The sequence below is a fragment of the Vipera ursinii genome (assembly GCF_947247035.1).
Source record: "Vipera ursinii genome assembly, chromosome: 12".
In the NCBI taxonomy this organism is placed as follows: domain Eukaryota; kingdom Metazoa; phylum Chordata; class Lepidosauria; order Squamata; family Viperidae; genus Vipera; species Vipera ursinii.
The window spans coordinates 1,935,302-1,961,016 of NC_139525.1; the positions used below are offsets into that span (position 1 = coordinate 1,935,302).

The following is a 25,715-nucleotide window of genomic DNA, read 5'->3' on the forward strand; positions in this document are numbered from 1 at the left end:
TCAACTGGACTTTCTTGAGTTTTTTTTTGTCTTTGAAAATGTTTCACTTCTCATCCAAGATGCTTCTTCAGTTCTGACTGGATGGTGGAGAACGGAAAGATTTATATTCTTTGCAGTCATCTGGTCGTTAGTGCTATTTCTGAGAGCCATTGAGGCCACTTGGAGGTTTCTCTGTGCCCTCGGGGTCACCTGAATAGTACAAATGGGCGTGGAAACTTCTTGGAAGGGATTGTGTGGTAAGCAGGAGGCAGGTAGTGCCACTGATCTTCCGTGCCATCATGGTTTTGCCCCTTCATGGGGGGCTTGGTATCCCATGCCCCCTGTTTCCCTTCCCACGGTCCCTGATTTCTAGCTATTCTTCTCTTCCTTCCCTCTCCTTCTCTTCTCAAAAGGACGCCGAAGAAGAAAATATAAGGCAGATCCGGTTTCCTATTTCTAATCCTCATTAATCTCATAAACCGTGACAAGGAACGGTGCTCTGCCATCCGCCCACGGTTCCCTACCCATGGAAACTGTGCCAAAAGACCACAGACTGTTTCTGTCTCCTTGGCCAGCTCCTCCGCTACATCTTTCTTCGAATGTCTGATCAAACAGGGGAAAATATTTAATTGCGACTGAGGGAAAGCAAATGCAATTTCCCCTCCCCTTCCTCATATTAGGAGCCCCCCCCACCCCGCGATAGCCATCTGCTGCTTCCTCCATCTGCAAGTGGATATCTAATGTTCTAATTGGACTTCACTTTTGACACCCACCAAGAGCAAATGCTGCTTTCCACAGCCAATTTTGGACTGACACATTTCTGGCAGCTTCCCCTCCAGGCATCTAGTGAAGGGGTCGCGGAGAGGTGAGGTGAAAGGACAGCTAATGAGGATCCCATTGGAGCTGGAAAGGAAGGGAAAAAAAGCAATTATCCCTCAAGCCAACAGGGTGCACCTACTGCAAAGAAGACTCTGGATCTTGCTTTGCCCTGAAAAGGGTGGAGAAGGACTCCAACAGTCTTGCCCAAATCCTTCTAAGATGGCTAAGCAGGCTTTGGACTTGTCAGTTGGCCAGAAGTTTTGGCTCCTAGCAAAACAAACTAGCTCTCCTGCCATGCCATTAAAAGAAAACTTTGGGGAAGGGATGGGATTTTGTGGGAAAGCAACATAGTTCAGAAATGGCCTCAGAAGTTTTTTTTTTAAATCTTCCAAGCTACTCAGAACAGAGAATATAGAATAACAGAGTTGGAAGGGACCTTGGAGGTTTTCTAGTCCAACTCCCTGTTTCAAGAGTTCTGCTTTTTTGGGAGTGCTAGCTGGGGTAAGACCTTACAGAGACCCTATAGCATTCTGGAGAAATGGCTGTCCAGGCTCTTCTTAAAAACCTCCAGTGATGGAGCATCCACAACTTCTAGAGGCAACTTCTGTTCCACTGGTTAATTGTTCTCAGTGTTGGGAAGTTTCTCCTCAATTCCAGGTTGCTTCTCTCCTTGATTAGTTTCCATCATTATGTCTTGCCTTCTGGTGCTTTGTCCCCCTCTCCTTTGTGGCAGCCCCTCAAATATTAGAAGGCTGCTATCATGTCCCCCCTAGTCCTTCTTTTCTCTAGACTGGCCATACCCGATTCCCGCAACCGTTCTTCATATATTTTAATCTCCAGGCCTTTCATCATCACGCCCCTGATACCTTTAATAAGAACAACAACTTTATACCTTTAATAAGATATACCTTTAATACGGTACCTTTAATAATGACTTTAATACCTGTAATAAGAACAGCAACTACTGCCTATTCCCAGGTCTTTGGGAAGCACTTGAGAGCTGGATTAAAATGCCAAGTCCCATCTGAACATCTGGCTGACTGTGCAATGAACCACAATAATAATCACCCCAACCTGCTTTCACAATTTTGACCCAATCATTTATTTAAGTGATGCAGACTGCCGCTTTTTGTAGCAAAGAGGAAAGCTCGCACAAGAGTTCAAAGAAGGAAAAGGTAGGCTTGCGGTGATTTGGTAAGTCACCCGGATCTTAGAGGTTTTGCTTCTTTGTCTTCTCTCCGAAATCAGTGCCCCGAGGTGTTCGCAGGGGAGAGCGAAGGAAGACAAAAACATCTGTGGGCCTCTTCAGCCTTTTTTTCAGCAGCTTTAGGAAAGAGGAAAGACCTCCGTTTTGGCAAAGATGGGAGGGAAATAACTGACCCCTGCACAACTGTTGGCCACTATCTCCAGGTCATGGAGGATTGTGACTCAGATTGTCCTCCTGGCCATCCCTCTTCCCTCCACGTCCCAAAGTCACAAAAGTTGAAGAAGGCAACGGCTACTTTCAAGTGGATAGGAAGGTGACAGGGAGACGTTAGACTCCTCTCCTCTATCTCCGACTTTGAAGGAGAAGCTCCTTGTGACCGGGACCTTAGGAGATTGTCCTACAGGTAATCCTCAACTTACAACCATTCATTTAACAACCATTCAGAGTCACAACAACACTGAAAAGAATGACCCGCAACTGGTCCTCACACTTATGACTGTCATGGGATCAACATTTGGGAGCTTGGCCAACTGGCAGGTATTTATGACAAGTTCAGCATCCTGAGATCATGAGATTGCCATTTGCAATCTTCCAGCAAACACAGCCAATGGGGGAAGCCAGAGCCACTTAACGACCGTATGTGATTCACTTAACAACTGCACCGATTAATGGCCATAGCAACATTAGGTTGTAAAATGGGCGCAATTCACTTGCTTAGCGAGGGAAATTCTAGGATGCACCCATGACATCGCAGGAGGCACAGATGCAAAAAAAGGGAGAGAGGGTCTCCATTCTTTACGCCTCCAAGTTGTCAGAGGAGGCCTAGCAGCTGCCCTAGAGCTTGGGCTGAAGAGCTGCCTGCCTGCCTGCCTCACATCAAGAACAGGAAGCTGGATTTTTAATACGGCGTGCTTGGCTGATTTCCTTCATGCAATATTGAAAGGGTGCTCTAGGAGATGCATCAGTGGCTTGGGCAGGGCCCATAATGGATTGCTGAAGTCTCTTAAATGTAACAACTCTACTCCAAGATCTGTTATGTAGCGTGGCTCACTCCCAAGGCAGCTCAGGTTTCCAGCGCTGGGTTTGGTTTAATTACTGGAGGTGAGTGAAGCCAAATGCGAGACAGGCTGGCATCCGGAGGGTTGCGCCAAGGCAGTCCGCGTTAATTTATCGATCCCTTAATTTGGAGTCTGGGAAGGCGACAGGGAACAAGCCTGTTTATTTAGGGTGTGTCTGGGTGGCCTTGTCAATCTGCCTCCCTCTCCCCTTCCTTATCTCCCAAGACGTGGGTCCAAAGTTATGCCTTCTGCTTTGGAGGTCCTATGCAGGAGGGCTGGAAGAGCTGAGACGCTTCGCTTCAAAGCTTCCGGGTGCCAGTTCAGGAGTCCATTAATTTGCAAGGCTGCAAGTCGAAGCCTTCGAAGGTGTAAAAAGTCATTTATTTCTTCTCCCTGGCAGCGGGCAATCAACTGTTTAGCATGACTTCATTCTTGTCTGTAATAAAGATTCTAATCGAGCCGAATCCTGTCTGGCAGACTTCTGCCAAGCTGGTCTGGCTGTGAAAGAGCAGGAAAGCAGTGATTTACTGCTAAGTCCAGATCCGGGAGGCTGATGAATGGAGTTATAAAATCCACCCGTTGTTTTGCATGGGAGAAAAAAAAAAGACCCGGGGATTGTAGAGAGCAAAAATGAAGGGGCGGTGGGGGGCTTAAACTTGCCAAGCTTTAAAGCCTCTGTTTTATCTCCTGGCATTCATGAAGCCTTCCCAAATGAGGTTCTCTGTAGGGCTAACTCTGCCCCTTTGTGGAATACCCCCTGTTTGTCGAGAGCTGTATATCCCAGCTCAGAATTATTGACATGATCCAGCTTGGCCTCAGAATAACGAAACCAATGTGGTCCCATTAGCTCCGCCTCTTGTGTGGGTGTGTGTCTGAAGTCAGCACATAAAAATGCAGTTCTGCAACGATGTTTGGGTTCCTTCTTCCCCTTTGCAGGGTGTCTGTCCTTGCCATAAATGAAACAGAGGTATGAAAAAGGAATGGACCCAGCCAGATGCACCATTAACATCAGATTGGTATTAATCAAGGGCAAACATAGGTATAGGTCCTCCTGCTTGAGCAGGGGGCTGGACTAGAAGACCTCCAAGGTCCCTTCCAGCTCTATTCTATTCTAAATTGGTCCAGGCAGAAAGGTAGACAAAATTAGTTTGTCAGATAGTTCCAATTTGCCCCCATCTCTCCAGGCTGCATAGGATGAGACATGTGCTACCTGAGCACGACAGGTGCGCAAGGACAACCAATGCATCAAAACCAGCCTTGTTTTGAATCATGTGGCTTGGCAGGACATGGAAGATGATTGATGACAAATTGCAGGCTTAGAGCAAATGAAAAATTCAGAAGGGTACTCAGCTTCTCCTGGACCGGGATACTTTTTACCCTAGGAGCAATTATTCTCCTCTGGGGAGGGTCCTCATTTAATTCAGTTGTTATCCTTGTTCTATTCTTTTCAACCTGCCATTTCTCAGTTAGATAGATCTTTTACCTAACTGAAAAAAGTAAAATTTGGCTATGTGCCTCTGATGAGTCCCCATCCAAGATGAAACAGCCCAGCATCCTGGTGGCTACTATCAGTGGATGAGGGAAGACTTCACCCTGGAAGGTTTTAAGAAGAGATTGGACAGCCATTTGTCTGAAACGGTATAAGGTTACCTGCCTGAGCAGGGGGTTGGACTAGATGGCCTCCAAGGTCCCTTCCAACTCTGTTATTCTGCTATTCTGTTACATCCACCTAAAGTCAGTCAGCACAGCTTCCTTTGTCACATTGTCATTCCCTGAAACTAATGCAACACCTAGCCATGGTTAAATTAATCTCCCTCCTGAGCAGGGGGTTGGACTAGAAGATCTCTGAGGTTCCTTCCAAGTCTGTTACTGCTTATTCTATAACGGTGGGGGGAGTGCAGTAAAAAGCAAGCCCATTGCATCAAGCTCCCTTCCTCTCTGCCCCACCCATTCATTTCAAGGAGCATCAAATTTATGGCCGGGACATTCTTGCTTGTGCATTCACGGCTGGGAGGATGGAGGAAGAAGAAAGGGGGCAGGGAGAGAGAGAGAGAGAGAGAGAGAGAGAGAGAGAGAGAGAGAGAGAGAGAGAGAGAGAGAGAGAGAGAGAGAGAGAGAGAGAGAGAGAGAGTGTAAAGGATGAAATGCAGACCTGACACCCATCACCCAATACAGGAGCTGCAGGAAATATCGATTTCCTAAGCCCCACCGCCCTCCAGCCTTGATCACTTTCACAGAAGGACAGTTAATCATATTGGCAGTGGTGTGAAGATCCTGGCAAAACAAATTAGATTCCCGTGCCCCACACGCACGTGTGCACAACACACACAAACACGCACACGCACACACTCGTTCGCAGAATGTCAGGAATGCGTGGGCAGAGGAATGTTGAATTGCTCGCCTCTTTCCTTTGAGTTTGGTTACTTCTTGTTGATTGCCTCTCCGTCCTCTGAGAAGGAAGGCAGGTGATTGGAAGCCCCATGGTTCTCACATCTGGGGGAGGGCGAGGCAATATCTTTTGGGGGGGGCTTTGGCCCCTTGGAAAATCTATCTATCTATCTATCTATCTATCTATCTATCTATCTATCTATCTATCTATCTATCTATCCATCATCAATTATCTTTCTTTATCTCTCTCTCATTTATCTCTCTATTATCTCTCTATATCTATCCATCCATCCATCCATCCATCCATCCATCATCAACTATCTTTATCTATCTCTATCTCTCTATCATCTATCTCTCTATCATTTATCTATATCCATCTATCCATCCATCATCAACTATATCATCCATCATCAACTATCTTTATCTCTCTCTCTCTCTCTCTCTCTCTCTCCATCCATCCATCCATCATCAATTATCTTTCTTTATCTCTCTCTCATTTATCTCTCTATTATCTCTCTATATCTATCCATCCATCCATCCATCCATCCATCCATCATCAACTATCTTTATCTATCTCTCTATCTCTCTATCATCTATCTCTCTATCATTTATCTATATCCATCTATCCATCCATCATCAACTATATCATCTATCTATCTATCTATCTATCTATCTATCTATCTATCTATCTATCTATCATCTATCTATCTATCTATCTATCTATCTATCTATCTATCTATCTCTCATCTCTCATCTATCTATCTCTCATCTCTCTTTCCAACCCAAAATAGCAGTCAAAAAAATAAAGTTTGAGGTTACTGTTGAGAACCTTAGAAGGTGGGTGATCAATCTGGAGATCAATAACTGAAACAATCAAAAATTTGAGAAAAAGAAGAGCGGGTTTCTCTCCCAAGGAAAGTCATCCTCACTTCCTAACTGGGGACAGAATGGTGTGCCACCATCCAACTTTTTGGAAACACGTGCAGATGCTCTTCTGAGTTTGTTTCATTGGGTGCCTCAGTTGGGGTGAGACAATTCACCCAGTGATGGATTTGGGGATCAGCTGGTTGAGCAAACAGGAGTTGGATGCTCTGTAGAAGCAGCTGCAATTGGGAAAAATGGTCATGCTTTTCCAAATCCTTTTCCCAAGAAAGCTGCAGGTAAGGATACAATAGGAAATAGCCTGTTATTATCATAAACTTTCCAGCTTATCTCTATTTTTGCACAATGCCCTCTGACTGACCTTGCCTGATCTTGAAAAAAAGATTATTGGAATCAGCTCTGCTTGGTGCTTGAAAGCAAAGCCGGGAGGAAACGTTAGAAGTGAAAAATAAAAACAAAATCCTGAAAACATGTAGCAGCAACCCATTTCTGCATGGCTGACGAGAACACGAGAACACCGTTCCATCCATTAGCTCCTCAGGAGCTGAGCAAATCCTGAGGCTGGCATTCCTATTCCCCTCCCTCCCAATTTGCAAGGGCTCTTCTAAGAAAACGAACAAATACAATTTAGAAAGTTAACTCAGGAACAGCCAAAATCTTGGTGAGCTGACCAGCTTTTCCTGCTACTGTTGCCCTTAATTCAGGTCCTGTTAATTAAATTGGCCTGAACAAAAAATCTCCAATTATATCTGAGACCATAGAGTATATAATTTGCCAGACTGGCGTGCCCGATTTCTCTTCCAGAATGCCGGATTGAACCCAATTGAGTGCTTATTTGATAGAAGAGTGGAGCAGAGCAATGTATTTTGGAAACTTGGAAAGCAAGTTATAAATCTGGCATCTGTTATAATCTAATCCAGCATCGCTCAGTCTTGGCAGCTTTAAGATGGCTGGAGTGCAACTCCCAGAATTCCTTACCCAGCACATTTCCCCAGTTTTGCTTGTAAGAAATCAGCTGGGAAGGCCACATAGGGTGATCACATGACCCCGGCATGCTGTAACCATTGTAAATACACACAGGTTCCCAAGTGCCTGAATTTCTGATCACCTGACTGTGGGAATGGTGTGACGGTTGTAAGTTTGAGGACTGATCATAAGTCGTGTTTTTCTACTGTAACTTTGAATGGCCACTAAACAAATGCTTGTAATTTGAGGAACACGTTTATATCAAAGTAATGTTGTTCATTCTTTTGCATAACCTAAGCGAAACGATACTTGAATCCTTGGTCTCTGGCCAAGACCTTCACACCTTGAGATACTAACTGGAGGTTAATGTCCATCCCATCCATCTAGCAATGGGAATATACTTGAGTAAATAAGCTTATTTGAAGCTTAGGATTTTTTATTTTATTTTTTTAAAAAGCCAACCTATCTTTTTTTTAAAAAATAAATAAATCTCAGTCTTGATACACAAATGAGAGCCAACATGAAGGATCAGAACCTCTTCAGATAGGCTGTCCATGCTGGTTAGTTTCCCCACTTCCAGTTTGGGTATAAAATAGATCAAGAGAAACAATATTTGTTTTTTAAAAAATCATTATTTGCTTAGAAGTACTAATTATATGAATAATATTTGACCAAACAGCCAAGGGCGCTGTTGTTTGATTTATTGGTTTCATTATGCTAATTAATTCCTTTGTTTTTAAAGGCTCTACTTTGTCCTCTTTTAGCTTCTCTGTAGTTTTCTTAGAAGAATTCTAGATCCTTCTTTTTCTCCCCAGAAAGTTCCATGCATAAAAAAGAAAATTGCTTTTGAGGAGGAAGGGAGGAAAAAAAAAGGGAGAATTATAATTTTGCTTTAAACATCCAGTCTTTTATCACCGGCTGTTTAAAATGTTCTTTGATAAAAAGAGTTTGTCTTAGCTCCTCTTGATTTTCCAGGCAGATTGGAATGGAGTCCTCCTCTTCCTTCCTAAGTAGGCAGCTGAAGCCGGGAGAAGCATCTGGGACTTGCTCAAAAAGATTTCTCTTATTTTAAACTCACACATCTGTTTCTACGGAAACTGCTTCCCTGGTGCCCTCTCAGCATTAACGGCTCAACTGCTAGGCAAGGATTTCCTCCCTGCTCTGGAACTCAAACTTAATGGACCTTTTGCTGGAAGTTATTGATAGAGCCGATACAGAAAGCAATCGCATTTTTCCAAATCGTTATTTCTCCTTCCCCTTGTAATTCTTCCTAACCTTGTTGCAGCATCACCTTCCCAAGACATGTTGGCTGGTCCTGCCTACTCTTACCTACATCCTCTTTTCTTCAACTTGAGTACTGAATGAATATCTTTGCTTAGGCATGAAAGCCCGTTGGGTGACTTTAGGCCAATCTCTAGGAGACGGTGAGTTCTAGTCCCACCTTAGGCATGAAAGCCAACTGGGTGACCTTGAGCCAATCACCAGGAGACTGGTGAGTTCTAATCCCACTGGCTGGGTGCATTCTCTCAGCTCCACCCACAGGGTGGTTATAATAAAGACAGGATACAAATAAAATACATAAAAATAAAATTGAGGAGGTCTTGGCAGGCAACTGCCAAGGGCTTTGCAGCATGTGTTTGTGAGGCTGCTGTTCAGCCATGAGGAGCAGTTGCCGTTACGGTGTCTGATCACTATCCTCTCCAATGCGAGGATGGCTTTAATCCTCTCTGGGATTCAGCAGCGTCTCTAAGCAACAGCGAGGGATGACTTTGCCAAGACTTTCTCTTTGGAAAGAGTCTCCCGCGTATCCATGGATGAACATCCTCAGATGTTGACTGTTAAGATTCCCATGGATAGGAGATACATAGAAAAAAAATGGGGCAAGCTTATATACAGATATACAGAGAAAAAGAAAGAAAGAAAGAAAGAAAGAAAGAAAGAAAGAAAGAAAGAAAGAAAGAAAGAAAGAAAGAAGGAGGGACAAAAGGAAGGTCTGTATCTTTCCACCTCCCTCTGTTTCTCTAATGGTGAGGACTTTCAGTGACCCCATGGCAAGGCCCAAATTCTCTGTGCATGGTGAAAAGCTACCAAAACAGAGAGGAGAGAGAGAGAGAGAGAGAGAGAGAGAGAATTATTGCTGTGCTGTAGGATAGATTTCCACCACTGCATTGTTTACCATCACACAGCAAGCTAAATTAGTCCAGTTTTTGGTTTTCCATACATAAGGAGGCTTACAGTAAGCTCACTAGAGAGATGGATGCACCCAGCTTGCTAAACTTAAGAAAGCTAGCCAGGTTTAACCCTAACCAAGCCTAGCTTCCAGCTCTTTCACCAACTGTGAATTTCCCACAGTACATAAGAGACAATATGTAAATATTATCCAGATTTAAGCTTGCTTATTTGCTCCTTTCCTTCATCAAAAGCAAGAAAACCAGAAGCTCACCATTTTGCAATGCCTAGAGAAGCTTCAAAAAGCAGAGACATCACCCTGTCAACAAAAGTGTGTATAGTCAAGGCTATGGTCTTCCCAATTGCAATGTACGGCAGTGAAAGCTGGACCATAAAAAAGGCCGAGCGCCAAAGAATTGAGGCCTTTGAACTCCGGTGCTGGAGAAGACTCCTGCGAGTCCCTTGGACTGCAAGGCGATCAAACCGGTCAGTCCTAGAAGAGATCAACCCTGACTGCTCTTTAGAAGGCCAGATCCTGAAGCTAAAACTCAAATACTTTGGCCACCTAATGAGAAGGAAGGACTCACTGGAGAAGAGCCTCATGCTGGGAAAGATTGAGGGCAATAGAAGAAGGGGACGACAGAGAAGGAGGTGGCTGGATGGAGTCACTGAAGCAGGAGGTGTGAGCTTAAATGGACTCCAGAAGATGGTAGAGGACAGGAAGGACTGGAGGAACGTTGTCCATGGGGTCACGATGGGTCAGACATGACTTCACAGCTAACAGCAACAACAACAAGAGAAGCTTGACGCTTGGACACAAAAGTACTTGTTCAAATTTTTGTCTGACCACCTTAACCTTTGTTTGTTCGGTAGACTGTTGAAAGTCTTGTTTTGTGAATGTTGTTTTTTCCCAATCCTGCTGATTACTGATACATTTGACTTGATGGGAGAGGCTTCTGGGGCTGACATCTTAAACATAGGATTGGGATGAGTTTTGTGTGATTTGCAGTGGAATTTATTCCCAGTTAGTGGGCAGGAGTTTTAGCCAGGCCTAAGGAGAATGTGAATCCAAATACTATAACATTTGCACTTTGCATGGGACATCCAGGTCTTGGTCCTAAATAAGGTGAAAGGAATAACATGCCCAAGGTCACCAAACTGGATTTGATGCCGAAATGATCTATCATCATGAGTCCTTTGGTTTTGGCTAATGTGTTGCATGACTCAACCATCTGATCATGATGGTCAATGCCTTAGCATGGTGTGTGAACCTAATCAAGTGCTTCTAATTCATCAAACATTGGATAAGCAATCTGGGACTTCATCGTATGTGGTGGATCCCAGATTCTTTGTCCATCAAGCCCACAGTACCACAGCCTCAGGCAGAAGCTTCTCCATCTATTTCTCCCAGCTCCATACTAGCTAGAAAAATCAGATGCAAAGGTCCTACAACTTGGCAGATCTGCTAAAATAAAAAATGTACAGAAGTCCTCTAGTGTCTACCACGGAGAAGTAACCTGCTTCTAGTTGGTTAGGGGACACAAGCAGAAGGAGATGTAGGAAATGAAATCTGGAACTGTTACAAGTATGGTTTATAGGATGCAATTTTCTGCTTCTAATTAGGGCTTTTCCAGCATCTGCAATCAACTAGCTTACGAAAGAACCATCTCTTTGAATCTTTGCCAACCTTTGAGTTTTAAATAAGAGGCTGAATGTAGCTTGTCAAGAGCCTTCCAATTAACTGCCAGTTTATGCATGAATATGACTAAGGATTTGAATTGTTGTCACATGTCAAAGAGTCTACCAGGGTCCTTCTTGAGATATTCTGGCCTGCTAAATTACCGATCTGCTCTGCCACCATCAAAATGTGTGAGATGCTGTGAAATTCCCACTCCATGCAAACAAGGATTTGCCTTTTTCTGATATTTTCTTAAGCCACCCCCAAGTCTTTGCTTACTTCTGTAGGACAAAGGTTGGACTGAGCTCAGTGGATGTTATATACTGTAATAAACAACAACATGAATACATTATACTCTCCTTAGATTCAGCTCATCTGGTGACTGTATTTGCACATATACGTATGTAGTTTTTGGGACAATATATAGAATGAGTTTCCCACAAAGTCTTGGAGAGTTTTCAACTAGCTATTACATCTTTTATTTTGTATGGGTGGAGAGTCAGCCAAAACTGATTAGGGATAATTATTTGCAATAAGGCTTGAACAGGAGCTAGGCAGAACAAGGAGAGCATCTACTCATATCAGATCTTCATTCTGGAGCTGAGGCCCCAAAAGCTCTTCTCTCTAAAAAGGCCCAAGTTTCAGGACATTAGTTCTCCCACGGTCATTTTCAAAGGAAGTTCTTCATGTCCCAAAGGTGCTTTTCCAAAAGGAAATAGGACTATCCTGGGTTTTTCCCCCCTTGAAAATGTTTCGCTTCTTATCCAAGAAGCTTCTTCAGTTCTGAGCTTCTTGGATGAGAAGTGAAATGTTTTCAAGGAATAAAACCAAGAAAGTCCAGGTACCTTTTGGAAAAAAGCACCTTTGACCTGGATGATTGAGAATCTCCCTAGATGTTCTTCATGCCACTCTTACTTCAACCTTCTCCAAAATCACCTATGAATGGGCTGGATTACAACTCCCAGAATAATGCTAGGATGCTAGCTGGGAATTGTAGTCACCATGGCTTAACACATCTAACTTGGGAAAGACTCGCTGAAGGAACATGATGAATTTAAGTGAATGTCAGCGGTTGAAAAGGAAAGTGAGTCGTACTTTGCAAAACGTATGTCGGGTTCCTTAGATATTGATTGATGTTGACTTATGAAGGTTTTTTTTCCCTCTCTCAAAAGTCAAGAGAACAAAGTGATTAATCTTTCTCAGTTCTCTCCTCCCCCGAAAAGTGACTCATGGCTTCTGATTCCAGGAGGCCACGTTTTGCTCTGGCCGGCGAAAGCTACAGCTTGTTTGAAGACCAAGTTGTTCCAGCAAGAGTGAAGATGTTCTTGGAAGTTGGTGGCCAAGAGTATGGAAGATCTTGGCTTCTTCTCCATTCTGCCATGTTTCTTGAAAGCTCTCCAGCCTCCTCTTAAATATGGTTTTAGTAATAATGAAAACATCTCCTTTGGGGTTGATGGAAGATGGGGAGATGACACCAAGTTAGGGGATTTGGAATTGGAAGTCTTTTGGGGAGGGAGGGTTTTTCTGCACCTGCCATCCATTCACACCTGAAGAACAGCTTTCCCCTAACAGTTACCTTAAAATGAAAGGCCCCCCCTTATTCTGTGTCCCCTATGGTTATTGAAACTGACTAACCAAGAGGCTGTGCAAAGCTTCTCAAGTGTTTTTCCAGCTCTCCTTGGAGATGTTGATGGAATTCATCTGCAGATCTTCTACAGCTCTTCTACTAGCATCTTGAAAGACCACAGGATTCCTTGCAGTATTCAAGGGTTTTCTTTTGCAAAGGACCCAGCCCACTTGAGAAGCAAGGAAAGTTTGAGATTGAAGTTCTGTAACTTACAAAACTGTCTTTCCTCTCTGATTTCTCCAGATAAGAAGCTCTAGACCTGAATGAATCCACGACCTAGGCTTTGTTATTCTTTGCTTTTCTTTTTTTTTTTTTAGAATGGACACCTTAATATAAATTCGTTTATTCAGTGCATGGTTGTATACAACAAATAATAAACATCTCCTCTGCACAAAGCGACAGGAAACAGCTCCTCCTGGCCCATATCTGCTTTGCACACATTATCTTTGACAGAGAGCAATGCACAAAATCTTAAAACAGGTCATGCAACTTCTGAAGCCAGTATCCAACTTCCTCTCATGCAAGAGATATGATGAACTAAACATAAACTTAACTTTCTCTTCCTCCCTGGTTGCATTACTTCTGTTTCCTTAAAAAAAAACAAAGAAGGAAAGATACAATTCCAGCCTCTTGCAAATAGAAAATAAGGATTCAGGAAGTGGAGTCCTTGGTGCTCTCCGAGCTTGTTTGTTTTCTTGTAGATGTGTCATGACTCAACTAGATAAGATCATTGGTGATGGATGATGGAGATGCCATCTGCCCTGATGATGTTACCAGGTTGGATCATGAAACGTCTGCAAAAAAAGCCCCACCAAGCTCAGAGAGCACTAAGCACCCCACAGTTCAACCCTGAGCTACAAATATTCCCTTCTCTTGGATTCAGAAAGATTCCATGTGGTGATGCTTATACCTTTTCTTCTTCCATCATGATCTACCCCATTTCCAGCCAGATGTCATGAAGTCCCCCAGTCCTTTCCTGTCTTAACAGCTTCTCCGCTCTCCAGGCAAGGCCAGGAGAGATTAACCACCATCTCATTTCCTTCCATCCCAGTGACCTCAACAGGCTGGATTGCAATTCCTTTCCGTGTAGACGTTTTTTTCCCAACTTATCCATGAATAACTCTTCCTTCTCCACCCACATTTTCAGGGAAGCAAAAGGAAAGATGTTTACAAATAAGGTGTCATGGTTTCCCTTATAAAAATGTAGTTAAGTCACTTTAGTTCCACAGTTTCTGTCTTTAGAAAAAAGAAGGTATATGTCCACAAGTTTTGCTTTTTGTTTTTTAGATATGATACACAAAATTTAATCAAGAGAACAGGAGGGGGGGGAAGGAATCTACATTGTGGGAAGAACTCGATTCAACCTGTTTTAAAAAAATAACTATTTTCCACAGACGGGGAAATTAACACACATCTCGGTTCCTACAGACTGGGGGTTTAGCATGAGGCCTTGAAAAGGATGACTACAAATCTATTAAAAAAAAACCTGTATATATCTCAGTTTGTGTTAAAATCACAAGAACACCTTTTTTTTTGCTGGAGCCTAAGATCTACTGCGATCCGGTTCCAAACCTGATTTATTGATTATTTTTTCCTCAAGGTTACACTAGCATATTAGCAGGATTTTGCTTGGCTTGTAAAGACACAGCTCAAAACCCCTTCGAGAGAAGAGGCACAAAATAATGCCAAAAAAAAGGAGATATATTCAGATTTCTTTTCCTTACCAAGCTTTATGATATATAAAATAGTAAGTTGAAAAAAAAGCAGAGGGTGTACAGAGTCCCCCTTCCCTTCTCTGAACCATTCATATATAAAACACTAAATATTGAAATTCCCTTCAAAGAGCAAAGAAAAAAAAAGAACAAACTTTGACAGGGCTTCTGTCTCAGTTTGGAAAGCAAAAATGTGTTTTTAAATGTTGTGGATTTTTTCTTTTTTCTCCCCAAGAGCGTACGTGAGGGGGAGAAGTAAAGGCAGAAGCAATGTGAGGCCATTGCTTTGTGTTTGTCTGGCTAGGCCTGAGTTTGCACAAGCGCATTTTACATCATGGGGGTGGGGTGGGGTGGGGTGGGTGGAAATCTTTCCTTTGACACGAATCATTTACGGTTATTTGGGGACCTCCGGAAAGTCCAAAGTCGCGGATAAAAGGCCAAGAGAGCTATCCCAGTTTGTTGGCTTGTCGGGAAGGGCTGAACGGTAGGTGCAAAAATCAGGGTTCCACAACGGATCTAGAGGTAAAAGTTCCCACTGATGCTGCTTCTCTCCTCTCGCTTTTCCGTCCTGGCTACGTCGTTTCGTTTTGGCTCATAGATTTGCCGCCGTTCAAAGCTCCGGAGACGCTTCTGCTTTTCGTCGGGGTGCCACTGCCAGACCGTGAGAATTCGGTAAGGTCGTGGAGGGAGGGTTCTTTGTACATGGCCACTGGTTGGAAAGGAAGAGAAAGGAAAGTCAGGGAAGAACCACAGACCGCTCTGCTGCTGGAGCAGGGATGGGGGTGGGTGGGGTTGGACTAGACCTCCAAGAGCCCTTCCACCCTTATGATTCTATGTTCTATGTTTTTTTAATTATCATCATCTTCATCATCATCATCTGAAGCCACCAGGTTGCATCCAGACCCCAGTTTATCCCCTCCAACCCAAATTGCCAAAATCCAGCGGTCTCCTTTCTTGCCCTTTTGAGCCCAGCCACAGACAGAAATGGAGGGTAAACAGCCAAACCTTCCCAACTTTATAGGAAAATGGCAACAATCCTGGCTCGGTCTAGGTGTGCTACATGTTGCTTCCATTTGGGCCTTCTCTCCACCCACTCATTGCACACACACACACACACACACACACAGAGAGAGAGAGAGAGAGAGAGAGAGAGAGAGAGAGAGAGAGAGAGAGAGAGAGAGAGAGAGAACAAGACTTGATGTCGCAGAAGACAGAGAGGCAGACTCTCCAAAAGGCCTCTAGGGAAATGCAAAAGGGATCCTCAAGCATCCTGAGAACGAAACGGCAGGAGAGAAAAAAACAAAACAAATGGTATTCAAAAATCCTCTACAAATAGCTGAGGAAGTCTGAATGCTGTTACCTTTGAGTGGTTTGGGAAGGAAGTGCGCAGCGGGTTTGTTTTTCTTGACGTGATTCCCTTTCATGACTTCGCCTTCTTTGTTGAGACCCAAGTACCAGCCTCTTCCTGACTGCATCTGCCGGTAGATCATGGAAGAATAGGTGACGTAATAGTTTTCAAACACGGATTCTTTGAACTTGCATTCTGGTGTGAAGTGTTCCTGCAGGGAAGGGTGGAGGAAGGAAAGACAGGCAGACAGAAAGAAAGAAAAGAAGACAGAAAAAAGAAAGAAAGAAAGAATTATATTTGCACAACGTCCCATGGCCGTAGCCTCTGCCCCTCTCTGTTCTGCTCTGCTTTCCTTTCACCATAATCTAGTTTGGGAGCATGTCGCCATTGCATCTTAAAGCAATCATAACATCTAAAGTGAAGAAATATCGATCTGGAGAAGAATTTTGCTACTCCAGCATGATTGGCAGATCAAGCGGGATCCTGTGTGGAGATGGGGAAAATGTGTTTAGTAGAAGGGCGGGGGGGGGGGAAATTAAGATCAAAGGATGGACGTTGAGAGTAAATGGTCTTTTACCAAGTGACTGATGTTAAAGCAGCATTTACCAGCTACCTCATTACATTGCTATTATTTATTTATAACGTTTTATCAGCCTGCCGCAGACCTGGGTGCTTTTGAAAGCTCATGACAGGGACTGGAAGCTGATACCAGGTGAACCATGATGGTTTTACACCATGGGTCTCTAGGAACCTTCAGGTTTCTGTAAGAAACAGTCTTAACTGGAAGAACCTCCATGAAAAATGTTTCATCAGACAAGTACTTATAAAGTCACCTCTCAAAGCAAAGGTTCTTCAAACTGGATTTCACTTGGCAATGTAATTCTAGACTTGGAAGGATCTGACAACTCAGTACTGGACATCTGTGTATACTTATCCCTAGTATTTAGTACTGGGAACATCTCCTAGATATTCTCCTAGAATCTTTACATTGAGGTAGATCTCACTGCTGTACATACTAAGGAAGGTGGCCAATGGTAACTTTTCAGAAGGTCTGAAGCCCAATTTCTACAAGTGTGTGACTCTGGCCTTAAGAGGATTGGAAGTTCAAAACACATATAGGACTTACTGTCTCCTGAAATAAGGCCTGAATGATATTCCTAACATTATCCCATGAAATCCAAGGACACATGGTTCTCTCAGAGCCAACCTTGTTGGATTGTGAAGTGAGATCTGAAAGAAGAACTAACTTGGGTTTCAAGGTTAAGAAAGCTCTCGTGGAATTGAAGATTCAGTGTCCTCACCTCAGTTATGTGGTGATGGCAGAAGTGGTAGAATTAGGTGGTCCATCAGAGCAAAAAAGTAGGTTGGCTGTCTTATCCATTTGGAAGCTAGGTTTTGGAGGTCTAGATTGCAAAAATCCAGATAGACATGCTGGATGGCCGTAATACCACTTTTTCCTCCCCAATTTATTTTCTTCCACTCCCAAAACAACCCCTACTGTATGTCTCAGGTGGACTACAGAAATTTTTAACTGTTCTCCAAATCACTCAATGAGCTTTTCTGATAGAATTGGACATTGTTCTGGGAGTCCTTGATCCTAGTCCAACAGCCTAACTGTACTCCACAAACATTTTAATTTGACAACATTTTAGATCCAGGGGTCAAATAATATTAGTGTTACAGGTTCAGATTTTGATCAGCCAGTCACAATGGGTTTCCAGCAATACAGAATGTTGATTAGTCAGACTGATTTTGACTTGGTACTTATAGGTGCAGTGTGTAGTGGATGTGCATATACTTCAAATGCTTGCAAGTAGATATTTCTTTAAGACACAGCATAAAGAGGTGATGGTGGTATTCTTGAAGTCACAAAAACAACAGAAGAAAGCCACGCACTGAAGTGAACTGGTGGGAAAGAGATGGGACACCATGGTGTTCATCATCCAATTAAGAGCAGTAAAAAAGAACCCTGGAGTGTGTTGAGAGGGTGATTATAGCTTTGGTACAGTAATCGGCTGTGTTTAGGGACTGCACAACTGGCTGCATTCAGAGATGGATGATCAAATTAGGAGCTGAGCCACTCTTCCATCATCAAGCCAATTCTTCCGAGGGCCCCTTGCAACAATTGCAGCCCAAAGAACCGTTTTTGTAGACCTGCATCATTTTGAGTTTGGTTCATGCCCAGAACACAAATGCTTGAAGGCAAAACTACTTGAGGAAAGGTACAATCCTGGCCACATTGGCTGGATTTCCAGAGGAGCTTTGGAGAGACTGACCCTATGAGCTGTCATCTGGTAGAACAGCTTGCCACCCAAAGAGGTGGGTTTTTTCTCTGTTGGGGATCTGAAGCTGGAGGCTGGATGGTCATCTCTCAGAAGTCTTCTGCAAAGCCTGGTATCGAGCTGGAAGTCATACTGGATGACCTCCAAGATTCTACCCGATGATTTTATGATGTTTGAGAAGAAATGACCAGGGAAGTTTAATTAGAAAGAGCCTATATGTCCAACGGGCTTTTGGAGCTGAACCAGCAGCAAAGGTCCCCCTCCAGACATTATTCTTTGAGTGGTGTTGGGACATCCTCCAAAGCTAAAATAAGCAAGATTTGCTCCTTTGGGGACACCCAACTGCTTCTCCTGATCAGTTGCCAGATTCCAATGTCAAACGGTCCAGCAGGATGGTTGGCAATACTCAAGTGCTTTAAGTCTGAGTTCCTTGAATAAGGTGGGAAGTGGTGAGTGGACCTCTCCCCCCAAAATCTGCCCAGCATAATTTTATGAACTTCCAAAAGATCACTGAGTAATCCATCATGGAGTATCAAGTAGCAAAGCTGATGTTCTCCACAGGATCTTAATCATGGTGGTACTTTGAGTCATTGGGCAAAAAGATTGTATATATGCAGTGTACTCTGAAGACGGTTGGCCAGAAGGTCCAGCATGATAGAAGTCAGGAGATTTGTAAAAGGAGAAATGGCTACAGTACTTATATACTGCTTCAGAGTGCTTTGCAAAACTAAGCGGTTTACAGAGTCAGCAGGTTGCCCCCAACAATCTGGGTCCTCATTTTACTTGACCTCAGAAAGACTGAAGACTAAGCCAACCTTGAGCCGGTCAGAATCGAACTCCTGGCAGTGGGTAGAGTTAGCAATATAATAGCACTTAGACTTAAATACTGCTTCACAGTACTTTAAAGCCCTCGCTAAGCGGTTTACAGAGTCAGCCGATTGCTCCCCAACAATCTGGGTCCTTATTTTACCGACCTTGGAAGGCTGAGTCAACTTGAGTAGTCAGGATCGAGCTCCAGACTGTGGGCAGTTATCTTACAATGCTGCATTCTAACCACTCTGTCACCAGGGCTCCTTTCCTGAAAGGTTGGAAAGCCTTAGACACTGCTTGAACATCTTCAAGGCAACAGACATTGGGAATAAAGCAGATCAAATGAAAGCAATGTTGGAAAAAGACAATTAAGAAAGCGACTGAAGATTCCTCTCACCTCACCTCGCCATATCTGATTTTGCCATGGAAAATTAGACAAAAACCCATATTGGGAAACAATGAGGGTGTCTCATGGCAAAAGAAGCCTCCATTGATATCTAGGAAAGAATATTTATGAGAGGAAAGGGAAGAGAGATCAAAGGTAACGGCCTTGATGTCAGATACCTTTGAAAAATGAGTCCACAGATAATCAAATCTTCAAAAGGAGATAGGTCACTGTGGCTTGCAAATTTGCAAAGGAGGCTAACCTGAATCAGGGAAGTTCTGATCGCCCTCATGCCAGCCTGGAAACATCTCCTTAAAAATGACTTCACCAAGTTCATTTGCACTTTTCCCCAAGAAGTACATGGTTGCCTTTCCAACCTCTTTTGAAAAAAAAATGCAACGTGGCTTGTCTGTTCTACAGTTCACGTGGCTGATTAACCCAGGCTCCTAGCCCTTTATTCATCAGAAATCAGACAAGAGCTTTAATTTAAAGTGTCACAACATTGCGCAAATGCTTTGACAGAACGGTAACAAAGCTGAGAGGTTAATGAGGAATAGGTTAATTTCCTACAGTAGCAAAACGTTCCATTCCCCCCCCCCCAAAGTGATAAATCCTAAATTAAATAAAGTGTGGGATGATAAACTCAAATGAAGAAGTCAAATTAACAGTCAAGAAAAATGAACGATAGAAGAGGCAACACAAGCAGAAACTTGAGATGTGACAATATGCAGCAGACAACCAGTTTAAATAATTAAAAAATGAAAAATATGGAACCCCCTGGCTTGGATGCTCTTTTTCCTCCCATTTTTCTTGGCAGTCCTCTGTAATCTCAAAAACCTATTTTCTTGAAAATAAAATGTTTCAATGGAGCTAGATTCCTGGTAGCTTAACCAACACAATAGCAGTAGAGAAATGGCTTGTCATTCTTTTCTGGCTGAGATTTTTGTGTGTGTGTGTGTGTGTGTGTAAAAAAAAAAATCATGTCTGTCAGCCCTGATATTTCTCATCCAAGTTCCAAACAAGGGTGAAAATCAGGGATTCTCCTTGGAATTGAACAACTGCTAAAGATCTGACTGCCTTTTCTCTTTAGAATTGTAAACCACAAGACACCAAAACTAAATTTAAGGAGCCCTTTCCTATTTCGTGGGCCATTACACAGCAATCTATAAGATTCTCCCTTTAAAAATTAGGCCTGCCTTTATCTCAGTGACATTTTAATTTCATTGTTCAGTTATATTCCAAACAACGGCACTAGACGGTTGAGGCGCACAGCTGAGGACCATTTGCCCAGTTGGAAGTTACAGAAGTGATTAGCAGATTCTGATGGAAAATGGACTGTTTAATACTTTGAAGAAGCAGAAGAGCCCTCCCACCCTCCATTCCTTCCTTCCTTCCTTCCTTCCTCTCCCTCCCTCCTTGATTTCCTTCTTTCATTTCCTTCCTCTCCCTCCCTCCTTCCTTGATTTCTTTATTTCATTTCCTTCCTTCCTTCCTTCCTTCCTCTCCCCCCTCCTTGATTTCCTTCCTTCCTTCCTTCCTTCCTTCCTTCCTTCCTTCCTTCCTTCCTTCCTTCCTTCCTTCCTTCCTTCCTCTCCCCCCTCCTTGATTTCCTTCTTTCATTTCCTTCCTTCCTTCCTCCCTCTTCCTTGATTTCCCTCCCTCCCTCCTCCCACTATTCCCTTCTATTGACTCTGTGCCCCAATATGCAATTGGGATTAAAATCATATGCATCAACGTGAAAACAACATCTTCATCATCTTTCCATAAAATAGCCAAAAACAATCCATTGGCCTGAGGGGCTGTCACAACAGTCCTGCTCCCAAGCAGCTTGGTGAAATAACCAAGTTTTCACCCGTTTCCTAAAAAAACCAAACAAACATACGTATGGACTTTCTTCCCTCCCACCCCAATCTGTCAGCCTCCATCTGGTTAATTCTGTCCCCAAATTTTCTTCTGTCTCCTTCTGCCTTAATCACCATCTAACTTGTTTCATCATTGAATTTCTGCAAGCTAAATTATAAGTTTGGCAGATGAGCTGTTGTTACCAACGTCAGGGGTACAGAAGCAAAGGAACAATAACAATAATAAATTACAGCTACCAAGAACAGGTGGAATTTGTTATTTAAATTGGACTGTGGCAACCAAAGTATCATTTCAAGCAAACAAGATTAAATGAAGAGGATATGCCAACCAAGGGAGAAAAGATCAATAGGATGTCATTTGAAAATATGAAAAGATGGCCTTTGTTTTTCCATCTCAAGATGAAAAAGTACCGATTCTTTCCGTCTTGTTCTTCTCCTCACCCCAAGTGCCAAGGTGCAGTTATAAAATTACAGGGGTGAGTGATCTTTCAAAATCTGTTCTTAAATCACCTCCACTCCAAAAACATCAGCATCTCCAAACCAGGATCTCTAGTGGTGCCATTGCCAATCTGTCTTGGAGGGTGCTGGCATCGTCAGGATTCCACCATGGATAATAGAATTTACGGGATTCAGAGCAAAGGGGATTAGGTCCCGACATCAAATCCTAGGGTCTTTACAAAGGGCTGTGAAAACCCTGGAGAGAAAAATATCCAGTCTATATAGACCAACCTTCCTCAATGAGATGGTTTCCAAATGGACCAAAGGTACATTCCCAGAATCCAACCTACTGAGAACTTAATAAGAAAGGCCTGCCTGCCATTAATGGCTCCAATCCTTTAGGGTTTTCAAGACAAAGGCTTGGGAGCATCTGCAACTGAGATTTAGTTTTTTTGTCTGTTTGAAAATTTAGGTAATTTAGTTCTCCTGGTCCGGTCTGAGCAAGGCTATGGGGCAGCAATTCATCTCCCATTGTCTCAGCTATCCATCTTAATGAATCCCCTTCTCCAAACCAACGCTCAGCAGCTACAGGAGAAAAGGGGTACCTTTGGAATTCCAAATACGGGCTTGTTCTCTCTCATTGAGGAATCTCGGTTTGCCTTTATGCAGGTTTCCTGTTTGGGAGAAACCGTGGCAGGCTTCAGTCTTGGAGCGACAATAAGAATAGATTGATTAATTTGAAGCCATCCTTTGCTTTTCATTTCCTGTTCTGAATGAGTAGCAACAACGGCAAAGTGGGAAGGAACGCAGGTTGAAATTCTCTGAATAAAAAAGAGAGGGGGACTAATCTACTGGCAGAGGTTTGCCATTTAGGCATCTTCTCCCTCCCTCCCTCCCTCCCGCTTCAATCTCTTAGACATTGGCAGCATCTTAAGTTATGAATCAATCTCCATCCAGATCTTGTCACATCACAGGGATATATTCATTAGTCAATTTCATCAAACTCTGTCCAAGCTTGCAAAAGCTTTGCATGCAGATTTTTCTGAAGCCGCATGATTTTTTCCCCTACAAAACTTTCATCCAATAGTTTTTATTGTCCATCCTCAGATCAATCCATTTTCTTCTTTCTCTCATTTTTCTCTAGGCTGGCCTGGTCTTAAACTTGTGAGCCTCACCATCAAAACTTTGCAAAACAGGGAATTATTACTTTCCTTGGATGGACTGAGGGAGGAAGGCATTGAAAAGAATCCAAGCTGCTGTCCCGTTAACTATAAGCTCCCCCTTCCTAGGGTATTACATGCTATATATTAAAAACACAACATTTTCTCTGATTTGTTTATAAGAGATGACAATGTTTGGTTGACCTTGACTGGGATAGGCTACTATCAGGAAACAGCAATGAGGAAGTTAGAAAAAAATATTCCAAACAAGGCAGTGACAATCTCTCTATTGCTGCTACCTCCTGGTAACTATGAAGTTAGGAGCTCAGCCTGAATGGGTCTAGAGTTGACTTGTAATCTCCAGCCCATTAGTTGTGCTGGCAAGTCACGGAACTATGACAGAAGAAAAAAAAATCTACTTTTTTACTTTACACCAACTATACTGCATGCATTTTTCTCCAAACCCTTTTTTTATCCCTCCATTTAAAAGCAGAACTGGGCAGAATTAGGAGGAGGAGGAGCAGGAAGAAGGGGGGGGAGGAGGAGGGGGAGGAGGAGGAGGGGAAGAAGGAAAAAAGAATGAAGGAAAGTAGAGGAAGAAGAAAGAAGAAGGCAGCAAAGGGAGAACAATATACAGATTTCAGTATGGATAAAGATTTATAAACAAGAGAGGATCGAAGAGGAGATGCTTTGCTTTCCTCTTCAAAGGAATTGGTGCCAGCTTGGCAGACACATAGGGAGGAACAAGAGAGGATGAATTTCATATACCGATTGATCTAGTCTATCTCCAAATGTGAGCAGCAACCTCCCCGATTTTCCCTTGGCTTTTAGCCTTACGAGTAAAACTGAAGTCAAGTAAAAAGGGTCAATGGGGAATTTTCAGGGTTGGCAATTACATGACATGTCATGGGTATTTTTTTTTAAAATCGACTCAAGGGAATGACACAAAGCACAACAACTTTTGCATTGCTAGTCCTTTTTGAAGGCCTGTGCTGATGGATAGCTGCTGTTGACATAGGTGGAGAGGGAACTCCAGCACACAACTATACTAATGAGGGTCCAAAGATTATCTGAGGAGTTCAGAGATTTCTGTACTTCCAACCAGCAGCTGTGTTGCTATTCTTTTCTCCCAGAGTCAAGAAACAAAGCTTTTTTTGTGTGTGCAAAAATTTGGTCTAGTGATGAAGGTACCAGGGTACAAACCAGGAAATTGTGAGTTCCAGTTCTCCGGCCTGAGGTACGAAAGACGGCCGGGTAAGTTTCTGTTAGAGTCCCTCTTTCTCAGCCCAACCTGCCTGAGAGGGCTGCTGCTGTTGTTGTGGGGAATATAGGAGGAAGAAAGAGGATTAGGGATGTTCGCTGCCTTGAGTTAATAAAGTAATAAAGGCTGGATTAAAAAGAAGTCTAAAAAGAGAAATGTTCCCAACATTGTAGAGTCTTTGCGCTGCAGATGGTTACGTTCTTGTTTTATTGTCTACCTATAAGCTGTTAAGAGGTGCCTGGTTGTAATAGAGCATAAGAAAAATGGATAGGATAGGATAGGATAGGATAATAGAATAGAATAGATGGAAAATTAGAATAGAATAGAATAGATAATAGAATAGAATGGGAGGGAGGGAGGGAGGGAGGGAGGGAGGGAGGGAGGGAGGGAGGGAGAGAAAAAGAGGAGAATCTATCAGGGAGAAGTTTCTATTAAAATTGTCTTCCTTGTGGATCACTTAGTTACAGATCAGACAGGTTTTTCTTTCTCTTTTTCAATGCAGGGAAGCACAGACAAACCACACATGCCCGCCCCTCAATCCCTACTGCAGAGGTGCTTTAATTGATGCTTTGCGGCCTCCGTCCACTCCTCATGCACCAAAGGAGTTTGCAGGGGCCATGGCCCCCTCAGACCATTCAAACAGCACAGGCTGCTCTGTGTGTGTGTGTGTGTGTGTGTGTGTGTGTGTGTGTGCGCGCGCGCTCCTATGCAGTTGTGTGAAAACCAGCCTTTGGGTTTGTCACATGCAGAAGGGAGAAATTTCTAGCAAACCAAAAGGTCAGCGACTGAGTCTCTGGCCACCCACGGATTGGATCACATGCTGCCGCAGCATCTTCGTTCAGCCTGTTTAGAGATCAGCAATTCTGGGGCTGGCTGTTTGGATTGACACCCCCCCCGAACATCCCCCCCCTCGGTGTGAAGGCTCCTCGTCCAGCCTGGCTTGGTAATTGTGATGCATTGAAGGTGAGGCACAAGCAAAGCAAAGCATTGGAACGGAACCGAATGAGGAATTCTTCCAATTAGCCATCTCGGCAGGAGAAGACAGCCATTTCCTTAGGAGCCTCCAACAGCTGGGGTCACCCCTGAGACCTTTTATTTATTAGCTTGTTTTTCTGCAAAACGAGGAGGTTATGGCAGGAGAGCAAGCTCTCCACCTCCCTGTTTGGGTGGTTGAGGTCAACTCTTCCGGCCAAGAATCATCGGGAAGGTCAGAAGCAAGACCCAAAGGTAGCCTTAGCCCTTCCTTCATGGTCTGCTTCAAAACTCAGGGCTCACATCACTCATTTGAAGGATGGTGAGATTCCCTGTCCCATGCTGCTTCTGAGGAACATCTGAACATCACAGTCAAAGGCGGGATCCAAAACATTTTTCTGAACTTCATCACTCAGTGGCCCTGATTGTATTCCCCTTATGTCGGATTCACGTGTGTGCCTTAGCCAATCCAAGGTCTTATTTTTACCCCTAAAGCTAATTTGAAGCCAGGTTCTTGGAGACAACATCTGCTCTCCAATGATCTTGTTGGTTATTTCTTTTGAGGTCCCCCTATAAAGAGAGACAGGCTGGATGGGGGATACTAATTTTATTTTATTTTATTTCTCTACTTATTAGTTAGAGTTTAGCCTGCCTTTTGTTCAGGGTGATTTAGGTTGAGCCGAGTAGACAGGGATTGGCCCAAAATCACCCA

The 25,715-nt window shown here is 43.3% G+C and overlaps 1 protein-coding gene across 2 annotated transcripts in view; it reads right to left on the minus strand.

Annotated features, from left to right (window-relative positions):
- Nucleotides 1-12,954: 12,954 nt before the first annotated feature.
- The window catches only part of FGF13 (fibroblast growth factor 13), a gene marked incomplete at its 5' end in the record, with an annotated part of 48,522 nt that continues 35,761 nt past the window's right edge, over nucleotides 12,955-25,715 (minus strand). For both annotated transcript variants that reach the window (XM_083372028.1, XM_083372027.1), the window contains 2 exons: nucleotides 12,955-15,194; nucleotides 15,846-16,044. In XM_083372028.1, the coding sequence (XP_083228154.1) occupies nucleotides 15,058-15,194; nucleotides 15,846-16,044 (336 nt within the window). In that variant the 3' untranslated portion in view covers nucleotides 12,955-15,057. The remainder of the gene's footprint in view (nucleotides 15,195-15,845; nucleotides 16,045-25,715) is intronic.